The 13,489-nt window shown below is 46.0% G+C and overlaps 2 protein-coding genes across 2 annotated transcripts; one reads left to right on the top strand and one right to left on the bottom strand.

Moving 5' to 3' along the window:
- The first annotated feature begins 396 nt into the window (after positions 1 to 396).
- cyth2 (cytohesin 2) lies at positions 397 to 7,693 on the top strand. The gene is made up of 12 exons (XM_079737251.1): positions 397 to 547; positions 1,921 to 2,071; positions 2,159 to 2,225; positions 2,315 to 2,433; positions 2,558 to 2,638; positions 2,755 to 2,867; positions 2,983 to 3,131; positions 3,261 to 3,372; positions 4,184 to 4,260; positions 4,387 to 4,458; positions 4,589 to 4,743; positions 5,198 to 7,693. The coding sequence occupies exons 1-12, from the start codon at positions 481 to 483 to the stop codon at positions 5,283 to 5,285; spliced, it is 1,251 nt and encodes a 416-aa protein (XP_079593377.1). The 5' UTR covers positions 397 to 480; the 3' UTR covers positions 5,286 to 7,693.
- Positions 7,694 to 8,822: 1,129 nt separating this feature from the next.
- Positions 8,823 to 12,318, bottom strand: LOC307089017 (uncharacterized protein; the record flags this gene model as incomplete). Its single annotated transcript, XM_079755102.1, has 5 exons — positions 8,823 to 9,032; positions 9,176 to 9,355; positions 9,761 to 10,014; positions 10,132 to 10,630; positions 11,620 to 12,318. The coding sequence occupies 5 exons, from the start codon at positions 12,316 to 12,318 to the stop codon at positions 8,823 to 8,825; spliced, it is 1,842 nt and encodes a 613-aa protein (XP_079611228.1).
- Between the last annotated feature and the right edge of the window lie 1,171 nt (positions 12,319 to 13,489).

Genomic DNA, 13,489 nt, shown 5'->3' with positions numbered 1-13,489 from the left:
CTTTAATAAAGCCCATTTGACAAATGTATGCAGCCTTTCAGATTTGACATACACTTTATGCATTTTATCAAACGCAACGTTGAATTTTGTAAAGCTTAACGACACGTGACAGGTTGCTTAATACTCAAGTAAGTTTGCATTACTTATAATCGTAGGCTTTTTATATGCACATTAACCAGTCAGAAAACACATAAAATCTAATTAAAACATGAATAGACAAAAATAAACATTCAAGCTGTCTAAACTCTATGCCATTGCAAAGTATTTATGCAGAATAGTGAGAAATCGATTGAAACACAAAATGACTAAATTAAAGCTTGGAAGCAGTGTTGTGCAGCCCGACAGCCCTACTTCACTTCCGCTGTCGCCACCTTCTTTGTCTCTGGCCCTGGCTGCGATTGCGCAGGACTGTTGATCTATCCGTTTCACTATAATCTTGAGGATATATTCACATATATATCCATACTTTTCTGCTGTTGAATGACAGTCGACTCTGAAATATATATGCCTAAAAGCAAAGCGCCAAAAATGGATGACCTGGACTACAGTAAGCATTTAAAATCCGCTGTTTCAGTTCGCTATCGCTACGGGAGCTAACGCTAGCGCTGTCGCCACTCAATGTTTATTTGCTTTAACATGGCATGAAAGAATTGTTTCAGCTTAGCCGAAAACGCAATTCGTTTCACGATTTCAATGTTAGTTTGTGTAGTTTTATTCAACAATGGCCTCGTTTGATACTCGTTAATTGCGTTGATTGTTAAGTGTTAAAGGAACTCTAAATGCAATATAAATAGGGCATGGCTGCCTCAGCCGACTATGTTTATTCCACAGCAAGGGCGTCTAACGAACTGCTATATTAATAATAGTCAACCTTTTATTTAACCCAAACAATAAGCCATTTAAAGCCACTGGTTGTCATGTAATTCATCATGGACTGTGGGCGTGGTTGTTATTGAAGTGCAGCTGTCATTGTGCAGTCATGTCTGGATCTGGAATACAAAGCAGTCCTAGAGTCGCTCCATCTACAGCATGTGTGATGATGTGTGTCCCACACCATTGTCCGACAATAGGATGATGCAATTTCTCATATGATTTGTATGACGATGGAAGCGTTAAATAGAGATGCTAAATAATAAATATGCGACCCTTTTGGGTGGATTATAACTCCATCTATGGGATCTCTGGTTTCTATAGGCCTGTTCTACATATGGACTACATACAATTGCTAGACCATGTGGAGGGACCAGTTTGAGTTACAATGGTTCTTAAATAGTTAAGCATAAATTACAATAGGGAAAAAGAAAATGCATAAAAGGACATGTTGTATCCAAGCAGTACATGGACCCAAACCATAGTCAAAAGTAAATAGTCTTGCCTGTGTGAATGTAGGTTAGATATTAAGTCTGATTAAAGATTAACCATTTGAGTGTGCAGTCCTCCCAAAGCGTTCCAAAGTCACAACCACATAGCTCTATTCATGTGAATTCTTTTAACTGGGCCTTTTAACTTCTCCTATTGATCTGACAAGAAACTGCTGCACCCAGTAAGTTTTCACATAGCGGCTGTGATCAAATTTCGGGTGTGGTCAACAGGGAAGAAGCAAACGATAGATAATAACACAAATTTTGTACATTTGGGTTGATGAATGGTACTAAAGCTCTGATGGATACCACATTGAGCCGTTAATGTGCTGTGCTCATTGCATTGCATATTAATGTGACCACGCTTCCTTCCTTCCATTGACTGCATTATAACTTGTCTTTAAACAATACTGGCAGAGGATATAATGGCCACCAGCCAACATGCACCTGGGGAATAGCCACATTGTTAATGCCTCACTTCGGTCATATCTGTGACCTGATTTGGTGCATCTGAGGCAGCAGAAGCAATGATGGTATTCTTTAACTCCTCCTGTCCCAGTCCCAGTAGACCTGAGCCCAGAGGAGCGCTCTGAGCTGGAGGACATCCGCAGGAGGAAGGGCGCCCTGCTGCAGGAGATCCAGAGGCTCCGCGAGGAGCTGAGGGAGGCCATCTTGGAGGTGGAGGGGCTGGAGAGCAGCACAGAGGGCAGGTGAGAGGAACGTCAATGTGCTGAGCCTTTTGTGTGGCCGTTGAATGGTGCAATATTTTAGTTGTGTTATTTTTTCATTGAATACAGCAAAACTCTACAAAAAAGTAGGCATGTTGCAATGGGGAGGAAGAAATTCAACATGGACCCCAAAAAGGTAGAGTGCTTTGACAGTAATTCCCTTTTGATGTTATTTGGTCATGCATGATTTTGGTTAAGGTAACATGTTTTAAATCCGCTCTGTAGGGAATAGTATTTCTAGTGGAGAACGACTTGCTACGACACACTGCAGAGGACGTTGCTCAGTTCCTTTATAAAGGAGAAGGCCTCAACAAAACTGCTATCGGGGATTACCTTGGCGAGAGGTGAGAGTTGCCTTGTTTCTCTTTCCCAATCCCTCCCTCACGCTCACCCCGTCACACACACACTCTCCTGACACTCTTTAGCTCGTGGACGTACTTACCCTGGTATGTGATATTACTCCTTCAGGGATGACTTCAACCTCAAAGTACTGCAAGCCTTCGTCGACCTCCACGAGTTCACTGACCTCAACCTCGTCCAGGCCCTCAGGTGGGTGTTCACCTCGTTCTGCTGGTTCGGTCTCAGGACCGACGCTGCCTGTTTTGTTCTGTACGTCTAGTCGTTGACTTCACTGTTCCCCCGCCACTCCCTCTGTCTCCTTGCAGGCAGTTCCTGTGGAGCTTCCGTCTGCCCGGTGAGGCCCAGAAGATAGACCGCATGATGGAGGCCTTTGCTCAGAGATACTGCCACTGCAATCCCGGGGTCTTCCAAAGCACCGGTATAAATAGAGGCTCACGCACCCACACACTCGCACGCTGTTGGATATCCTCTACCCTAGCCACGTATGGTTGTCTTAACTTGTGTTTGGTCTCCTCGCCTCCCCCTCCTCCCAGACACATGTTACGTGCTGTCTTTCGCTATCATCATGTTGAACACCAGCCTTCACAACCCAAACGTGAGGGACAAGCCGGGGGTGGACCGCTTCATCTCCATGAACCGGGGCATCAATGAAGGAGGAGACTTGCCAGAGGATCTGCTCAGAGTATGTGGCCCGCCATCTTGTTTTCCATCCATCAGCCATCCTATTCCACCTGTCACATTAGGACACGTGGTGAATGATGCACTATCATGGATATCTATTGTGCTCATCCTGGCGTCCTTTCTCCTCTAGAATCTGTATGATAGCATTAAAAACGAGCCCTTTAAAATCCCAGAAGATGACGGCAATGACCTGACGCACACCTTCTTCAACCCCGACCGAGAAGGCTGGCTGCTCAAACTTGGTGAGATATCATTGACGGGGACTGCAGGGGAGTGCTGCTACTCTCTGTTGAGGGCGCTATATTTAGTTGAGAATTAACCCCACGCTGTCCATGCTGTCCACGCTGCCCTACTTGCACACGTTTTAACATTTAAGTTTGTTTAGGGTGAATGATCCATAACATCCAGTGTGCTACTGTGCTCTTTTCTTTTCTATGCCTTTGGGCTGGGACATGTCTATCTCTGTCTCTTAAGTCTTGAAAATGTCAGATAACAACACATTGGATTTTGTTGGGTTTTGGTTCTGAAGATGTCGCCAATGTCAATAGCTGGCCAGCAAATACGTGTATAGGCTGCTGTGGCATTATTCCATGATGAGCTGAGAGAAAAAAATGATGTTCTCGTGTCACAGCAGTCTATTTTGACTGATTGTTCTTCTTTGCATGGTGGGGGCCTGTAATTGGTGTATGACTAATACTATCTCCTTCCTTCCTTCCCTTCCTCTTCTTCTTTCCCCCCCCCCACCACTATTTCCCGCCTCTGTCCATTCGGTCCACTAAATCCTCTGGGCCCTGTTGTCTCTGCTTCCCCTCATCCTCCTCCTCCTCCTCCTCCTCCTCCTGCTGATTTCCACCCTCTGCCGCTGCCGTTGCTGCTTGTTTCTCAGGAGGTACGTACCGCTCAAGACAGCCTTAGACCCTGTTCACTGTGGGGAGCGCAGTCACCTGGCTAGGCTGCTTGGAGGACACACCCACACTGTCCATTCATTTTACCAGGCTGCGGCCGTGTTGCTCGGTCCGTTGCGGTGGTGTTTACCGGGCTCTTGTGTTTCAGGGGGGCGGGTGAAGACCTGGAAGCGGAGATGGTTCATCCTTACGGACAACTGCCTCTACTACTTTGAGTACACCACGGTGAGTCTCGGGGTGGAGGAAGCTGTGCGTTCACTGAGCGGCCAACCACGGTGGAGTATACAACTGAACAGTTAAACTGAAAGCTTGAGCATGGTGAAGCTCAACCGACCGGTCTCTGTCCTGTAGGATAAGGAGCCTCGGGGCATCATTCCTCTGGAGAACCTAAGCATCCGGGAGGTCGAAGACCCAAGGAAACCGGTACGTTATTCCCTGTTTGTGGTTTTGAATGATAAGCTGATTTTGAAACGCTGAGATTTTGGGACGCTTCAGGCACTGAAGTATTGACAAGTCCATCCGTCCATCCGTCCGTGCGTCCCCCCCCTCTCAGAACTGCTTTGAGCTCTACCTCCCCAACAACCGCGGTCAGCTGATCAAGGCCTGCAAGACGGAGGCTGACGGCCGCGTGGTGGAGGGGAACCACATGGTATACCGCATCTCAGCCCCCACCCCCGACGAGAAGGACGAGTGGATCCACAGCATTACGTACGTAGAGAGAGACTGAGGGAACCATGGGGTTGTTGTGTATGTTATAGTGTTACTATTATGGATACGTGTTCCCTTTCTGTATTGGTGGAGAACTTGGTGGGAGCATCCATATGATGGGGAGAGTCCTGTTGATTGCTACCCGTGCCTTGTGGAGAAGGTTGACCTATTAAATGTTGATGTAGTGTTTGCTCTGTTAATTGGGGGACCCACCAGGTTAGGGGTAGGGCACGGTAGTCTAGTGTTCATAAATTGTGTTCAATCGGTATGCGGTCGAACCCCAACGTCAAGTTAACCATGCGCAAGGTGCTTATCCCCGACCCGTCTCTTCATGACCACAGCCCAGCTGACTGCTGTCCTATTGGAAAGGTAAGGGAAGACACTGAGGCGCATGGGGTCCCATCTGACCTAGATTCTGTTGCCTTTTCCTTCCTGCTCCCCTGTCTCTCTGCAGCTCTGCGGTCAGCGTGGATCCCTTCTATGAGATGCTGGCGGCAAGGAAGAAGCGTATATCACTGAAGAAGAAAGAAGAACAGCCGTAGATGCTTTCTCCCAGCAGGGGTTTTGCTTCCAATGCCTGTCTTTTTCCCCCCTCACCTTATGAGTCCTCCCAGCATTTTTGTCTCCATCATTCTGGACTGTTCCTTGGTCAGTTAGCCAACGCGTTTGTCTCTTTGAAACTCATCTTGTGTCCCGACACGAGGCCTCCTTCCCATCCGGTTTGTAAGACTTTTCAGAAGCTATACTCGGAGTAAAGAGCTCCTTCACTGTGGTTGCCTTTACTACCTTAGTGATGCTAGGATTACTACTGCTGCGACCATAACACCAAATTAAGAGCACACCGTACTACTACTACTACTTCCCCTTTCTAACTACGCTCCTCACTCGTTTGACGTCAAGGTGAACTGTGAAATTTGTCTTCTTCAGGGTAGCAAGCAATCCTAGTACTCCAGTCACAACTTTAATTATTTTTGTTAGTCATTTACCAAGTAGGTATTGACCGCTTAGCTACAGGTTATTGCTCTGGTAGCATTGTAAAAAACACACCAAAGTATTGTTGTTAATTGCTGTTCATATTTACATTCACAAAGATACATTTGTACGGCCTAGTTGGGTCTCTAAGTTATCTAACTATTTGGCGGATAATGAATCATTTTCGGTTGCCAACTTCTATTTAGCTGAGCTGTTTTGTTTTTGCGGATATCTTAAGCTGGTTTACTGGGCTAAGACGCTTGTATGTTTCTTGGTATTCATGAGCAATAGTCATTCTCGAGTAGAGTAGCATGGTGCTGTTCTTGATGGCTTGTTGAATGCGTTCCTAACACAATATAAACGTACGAGTTAGGCTCATGTTTATGACTTGATACATTGGCGTACCACATTCTCCCCCCCCCCCCCCCCCAGGTTACTGCTGCTAGATAATTGCTTGCATCTTTCTCACTTTACAAATCTTTCTCACTTTTTACGTTTAATATCTACGTTTAATATAGGTGGTTTGGACACTTCCAGGTTTTTGCGTTGTGCTGGGTTTTAGCAAGACGTTGAATGGCAGCTTTGTTATACTGTCACCTTTTTTTGTGTAAATAGTTGTTAGCTTATTTGTTTACAATGCACATAGAAGTAATTTAATTTATTGTGTCTTTGTTAGAAGAATCACATTTTTTACAAGCTACTGTAGGACTGCATGTTGATCGATGGAGGCATTATAGGGCGAGTTGGGCCATGCGGATATTTTGTACATTTATTGGAGACGTGAGAAGACGTAATATTGGATATACATGTAGGATTTAAGATTGAAGTCGCTCATCTGTGAATCATGTTTTGTTTTTATTATGGAGAATCATGATCAACGTGATTATGATAATTTTGTCATTTGTCAAGACATGCTAATCATGATGTGACGTTAGAAGTGAACGGTTGGGTGACTGAGTGGATCGAACAAAGCACAAGCAGTGAGCTGGGCCATAGGCGGTTAGCTTCCTCCTCGCTGTCCAGATGTTAAACACGGTTATTACTCTGAAGAATTCAAACCTCAACAATGCTTATTACTTATGTACCAAGTGGAAAATGGTTTCTTGGCTGCTCCATAGTTATTAAATTATATGCATTAGTTTGCCAGTTGCTTGGAATTGAAACTGTTGGTTGGAAATACTGCAGCTCTGTAGGATAATTGTCCCGCACTTTATCATTTTGTTATTTTCTTTGCAATTTTAAGCTTTTTCAAATGCTCATATTTGACTGTTGATACTAATACTCTCTTAGCGCCCTCTATCAGTTATTTGACATGCCTGCAAAGTCCTTGAAGGTTTTGCTGTGACTTGTGGGGATACATGTAAATGTGAACACTAACCCCATCGCCAGGTCCGTTCCCACTACAGGAAGCAGCAAAGATATACTTGATCAATATATTGCAATAGATCTGCTTGTTGTGCACCACTGCTCTTGCCCTCTGGTGCGTCGGCTAAATGTAGAGGCAAGCCTTTTATCTGACCTGATGTTGCTTCTAAGACATAACTGAAGCGTGGTCCTTGTGGGAAAGATTAAGGAATGCCTTCTGTTCACTTGGGTTTTACCAAAATACACTAAACTAAAAGCCCCGCCTCCCCGCCCCTGCTGTCCTATTGAATGAAGGTTTGAACTTGTCATATGACAGGGCCTTGATCTATCGGGGAATCTTGATGTGCAAAGTTGCCAAAAGCTGTTGGGACATTTACAATAAGTTATCCCAACACTGACGGATGGATCTTCATGATCAGCCACATGACTGAAACTGGGCTGATGGTACCTGATTCCTCAACCACCTCTCTTCCAGAAATGTAGTTTATTTTGTATTTATTTATTTTTGTTTATTGCCGGATGGGTAGATCATCTGTAAATGTAGCAAAACAAAAACCGAGGTATGTTGTGTCAGGAAACTACTGTGTAACAATAAAAGGTGAACTGAAATGAACTAGAGCAGTTTGGTGTTTTTATTGAAATAATGATTCAAGATACTAACAAATGACAAGTTAAGACAGTTATGTATGTATGTATCTATGTTTAATTGATTTGGGACCCATTTTAAAAAAGGCCTCTACAGAATAAATGATAACTTCTTTTTGAGTTATTTTCGAAAATGTTACCACATAATTGCAAATAAATGTTGAAATCCTACTTCAATGCAATGTAATGACGTTTTGATATACACGAGTATATATACAGTCAAGGCCAGAGCTGTTGAGCAATCCCCATTGTGAAAACACAATATAAACAAATGACTATTATGTGAAAAATATTCTATATTCTACCTTAGTCCTTTAATTATATGAAACAATCACTATTACAGAAATTATTGCTGTGATAGTGTTCTTTAAGTTGTAAGCTTACTATATCATTTTGTTATTAAGGTATGTTCAAGCTATGCATTGTATGTACATTTTAGAAGATTAATTGTAGAAATGATAAATCCAGCCAAATTTGTCAAATAACGTAACCTAACTGAGCCATCAAACTAGTCACAGTTCTCCAATACAAAAAAAATTCAAATACAAAAAAGGGTCAACATATTTATGATGTTAAATAAGACTACATGGGGAATTTCTTTGGTTTCTTTGGTAAATTAGCTGTATATCTTCCATAGAAAAAGTTTTCTTATAGAATTAAGATCATTCATTCCCAAACACTTTCAATCAACACAGTTCTTCTCATTCAGATTACACAACATAGTTATCTAACAGCACATTGATATGATCAAAATCTATATCGGCCCTCTAGAAAAATACCTGACAGAATCGTGCGCTATCTAATTAAGAAAATGACAATATGTCACATTCTATGTGTGATTAAAGTAAAACTCAATTCTCTTCACACATTAGGTATGTACATGGTAATGCATTACATAAATACATTGTAATTTATGACAAAGAAAATGTTTGAAACATAAGGAAGGCATTGTTTTAAAAAGCGGGAAAGGAGCTAGATGCCACAGAGTGATCAATCAAGAAGCAGAATACAGGTCGATGTGACTGAAGAACAGATGTGCTATGCTCAGTTATTGTGGTCGTTCTTTGCCCTTCAAGGTTTCCACGGGTGGCTACCCCTCAGTGACAGGGGTCAAAGGGGTATTTGGTAGCCCCTCCGTGAAGTTCCACTTCGGTTTCAGACCAGGCTATGACGTCCCCGCTGAGATGGCTGCCACAGGACGCCAGGCTGTAGATGTCCCCAGGAGTCAGGACATGGGACCACATCTGCAGGTCTGAGATCTCCCCGACAAACGACTGGGTCGCATCAAAACGACCGCCCAGAGTATCCTGGCCACACGAGAACAGACATGCAGGCGAGACGTTAATCATTCAAATTGTATTGTGACTCTTTGGGAAAAGAATAGCCAAATGGAGCCAACACATTGCTCAGACCTTATCCTTGAAACAGGTCATCAAGGAGGGGCTTTTACCTGCTCCTGTCCCAGGATGAAGATGCCTCCAGGCTTGATGGGGTGCCAAGCAGAGAGGTTGGCCCCGGATCCCCTCTGCACCCCGTCCTGAAACACCTCCCACTGGCCGTCCCGGGTCGACCACGTCACACACACATGGTGCCACTTCCCATCGCCCAGAGTCAGCGGCAGCGACACCGCCTGAGGGAGGAATGGTGGAGATTAAGAAGAGGTTCCATTATATGTACTAGAAATAGATGTACCGAACACTGTTCCCAGAGTCTGTACCTAGGACATACTGTAGGCCTAATCTGGTGGTTGTTTTCCAGCATTCTAATGGATGTAGACTTCCAGATGGTGTTGGGGAAAAATAATGTGTCAATAAGACACCATTGAACAATGATGACCCTTGTTATTGAATACAGTCTGCCACTTTCTAATGTGAGTCCCTAGCAGATTGACACCATCTTATAGATCAGGTGGAGGGAGAGATTCTTAGAGCTAAGCTGATTGACAAGGTGTTACACGATGCATGGTCACAACACTCACAGCCAGCTACGGCTTAATCCAGCTCTCCACAGGTGTGCATGCTCTAGTTCTTCCCACCTTATCATCAATCAACAGCTCCATGGGGTTGCTGCCCCACTCGATGAGCACCAGCTCATTGGCCTGCCCGGGCGCCGAGTAGGAGAAGGGTGTCCCCAGGCCCGGGCCCGTGCCCGCCTTGATCCACAGACACAGGGTCAGTGCGAAGATCTCGTGGAGGAGGCTCTTCTTCAGCCGCCCGTACATGTAGTTGGTTCTGATGGGGAAGCCGATCTGGAAGGCATTTGAACTTTTTACGTTCTTTCTGCTAGGCCCTGTGAACAGAGAGGAATAGCGTTGGTCCCGTTACAACTTTGTCTTGCCTTGTAGTTTTCATGGACTGCAGGTTATGGTGACACCAGGTGATTCTTGTTGACAGATGGACAGTATACCTGACAGATGCAGCTGACTCAGCATGTCCTCCAGTTTGTTGTGGTGGAAGTGTGAGCGGGGCCCTGATGTCCGGTGTCCCGTGTGGGGAAGGAAACCGTGACTCTCCGCCTCATTGCTGCTTTGGCTCCCGTCGTGATGGCCCTCTTCGCGATCGTCATGGTCACCATCATCCTCCTCCTCGTCATGGTGATGGTCGTCGTCGTCGTCGCCCGCGTGGCCGTCGCCGTGCTCCTCCCTGTGGACTCCGTCGCTGTGGCTCCCGTCTTCGTGGCCTCCCTCTTCATCCTCGTGATGCTCTTTGGGGTGTGTGTCATCGCCGCGGTCCCCTTCGCCGTGGTCGCCATCGTGGTGTTCACTGTCATCGGGATGAGTGTCGTCATGGTGATCCGGGCCGCCGAGGGCCGCAGTGCGCCGCTGCAGCTGCTGCTCCAGGGAGGCGATCTTCCTCTGCAGCAGGTCCTTCAAGGAGGAGGAGTAGGTGTTGGACGTGTTCCTCTTCTGTTCACGGAGAGCGGTTAGAGCAGATGAATGAGACCACGATTCATATTGATCATAGGATAGCATCATATGTCACTGTTTCACAATTACTCTATCACTATTTCCTCACTTTGATACAGAGCCACTTTAGACTGATGAGATGGCACACGATACATGTTCATGTGTGACACCTCATCAAAACACAATCACTTGCTTACATGAGTCGCTACAAGATTAACAGTTTATTTGACATTCCTTGTGTATTCTCCTGTCCTTCTCTGCCACTCATTGCCTCTCAGCTAATCCAGGCTTTGTCTGCGTGTATGTCCTGATTACCTCCCACTCAAGGGAGATCACATAATTGATTCACCCCCCCCCCCCCCCCCCCTCCCCCAAACCCCCAACACACTGGCACCGATTTCTGGCATCTTTGGTCACATTCACTGGTCACAGTGGATTTATTGTGGTCTTCATGTCAAGACCACACAAATGTCCCACCTGACTGGTAGAGAGAGGAGTAGAACCAGGGAATAAGAAACAGGGACAATGAGCTAAATCCCATTATCCCAACTCAAGCCACCTCCAGTACAGCCACACTGAGCTCGGTGCTTGGCCCTGTCCAGGTCAGAGACACGCTCTCTGACCTGGCACTCTGCCCGACTCATGTATCCATCAGAGACAGAAGAAGATCCACTCAGGTGTTCTGGCATTTGCTGCCGCTGGTAGCTACTAGAAGTAGCTGGATAAGATTTCCGATTTCCTAAAAGCTAATGATTTTAGCTTATCCTAAGTAATTCCTTATGTTTTTATCAAGGATGCATCGTGTACGGTCCAAGCAGCACCCGATTCAAGAAAGACATTTTCTGGGCGTCCTGCAGATCTCAATCTTCCCTCAACCTTATCCTCAAGTTATTTCCCCTATACATTGTTAATCGCCCTCGCTCATTCATTTTTAATCAATTTTCCTACCCTTCTCCTTAATGGCTTCAACCTTTAGCTCGTCCTCTCACCTGCAGGTTCTCCAGCCGGTCCTTCAGCGAGTGCAGCGTATTCTCCATCTGCTCCGGCGACGAGCTCACCTCCCCCGCCGTCGTGTGTTTATCCTTCCCCTGGTTGTTGTTGTTTGTGCCGTGACCTCTGACCGGCGGGTGGTGCGGCGCCTCCGGTGCGAGGTTACCATGGTGACCCTGCCGGGGGCCGTGATGCGGCCCGTTGTCAGAAAAGGTAGGGCGACCTCCTCCTCCGTGGCGGGAGTGCGTGCCCGCGGTGCCGTGATGTTCGTCGGCATGGTGACCGAAGCCCTCGCACAGGGCCAGCTTGGCGGTGAGCTCCCTGATGGTCTCCCTCTGGTCCAAGATGGTCTCCTTCTGCTGGACCAGGCTCTCTCGCAGTTGGAGTATGGTGGTCTTGGCCTCGTCCGTCATCCCCCACCCACTGGGGGGAGGCGGCCCTGTGGTGCTGCTGTGGTGCGCCGACCCACTGGGCCCTGAGCCCCCCATGCTGGGCCCCCCCATGCTGGGCCCCCCCATGGGGAAGCAGGAAGGGTCCAGGTCCACAGGCACAGGCATGCACATGAAGCGGGGGTGGGCTCCGTAGTCATAGTCGGAGCCCCCCAGGGCTGGTGCCGGGCGGAGCAGCAGCAGGAGCACAGAGGAGAGGAGGGCGGGGGGCAGCAGGGTGGGCCGGGAGAGAGACTCATGCAGACCCATGGTTCCTGTTCTCCGGTTTAAGATACAACTCCGAGCGGAAGCAAAAGTTACGTTGGGTTTATAATATGTGATACAGGGAAAGGCATTGGACAGCACGCCATTACAGAGAAAGAGTAACCAAGATGTTTCAAAAAGCTTGGTCAAGAGGTCCAAATGAAGTCCATATGAGGTTCTCTTTAATCCAACTTATTCCTGATGGCATTGTTTCTTCTTTGTCATACTCAGAGCTGGAAGACTCCCTATGAACAAGACATGCGCGGTTAGATTTATGGGTATTGAAGTTGCATTTACCTTAACTAGGATTTAGGAACTAATTTCGCAGACATCTCCACAAATAGCAGATCACTTAAATAGGACAGCAGACAGGCGGACACACAAACATAAGGGTTCTTAGCAGGACGAATAGATTAACCCTCCCTCGGCGTGACTGCTCTCCAGCCCCAGCTAGTAGCTGCTGGTCTGACCACTGAACAGATATGGCCCGAGGCCAAAAGGGCTTGACTTCCAGCTAACGCAGGACTCTCAAATAAGCATTACTTATCATTGGTTTCAGTGCAATGCATTTCATGTATATGAATACTACATATATACATTTATCTACACGTATTACAGATGCTGTATAAGGTTGCAGTTTGATACTTTTTTTTTACGCAGTGAGAAGGGATAGAGGGATCAGTATATGGCTTATAAAGGGATATGAGGGGTTATATATCTTGTCCTGGGTCTATTATATAGAATTTTGTGTATTCTCTATTAGTATTAGTTGATATAGTATATTCTGCCTCTACCTTCCTGTTTTAGTACATGAGTGTATTGTTAGATACAAGCTGCTGTGCATTAAAGAGTAGTTAGCTATTATTGAATACGTGAGGTGACAGCTAAATCCCATTCACCACCTGTTGCTGTGTTTATGGGTGTGTGTGTGTGTGTGTGTGTGTGTGTGTGTGTGTGTGTGTGTGTGTGTGTGTGTGTGTGTGTGTGTGTGTGTGTGTGTGTGTGTGTGTGTGTGTGCATGTTTATGTGCGTCACTCAAGTCAAGTCCACTCCCTGCACGCATGCAGCACGATGGCCTATATGATGGCACTGGTAAATCATCGCAATATGTGCAAATGTAAATCAACGTTAATGCAATGCAATGATATAATTATTATAAGTTGTATTATTTATAATT

The sequence above is a fragment of the Pollachius pollachius genome (assembly GCF_949987615.1).
Source record: "Pollachius pollachius genome assembly, chromosome: 1".
Lineage (NCBI taxonomy): Eukaryota > Metazoa > Chordata > Actinopteri > Gadiformes > Gadidae > Pollachius > Pollachius pollachius.
This window is presented reverse-complemented; position numbering and strand designations above follow the sequence as displayed.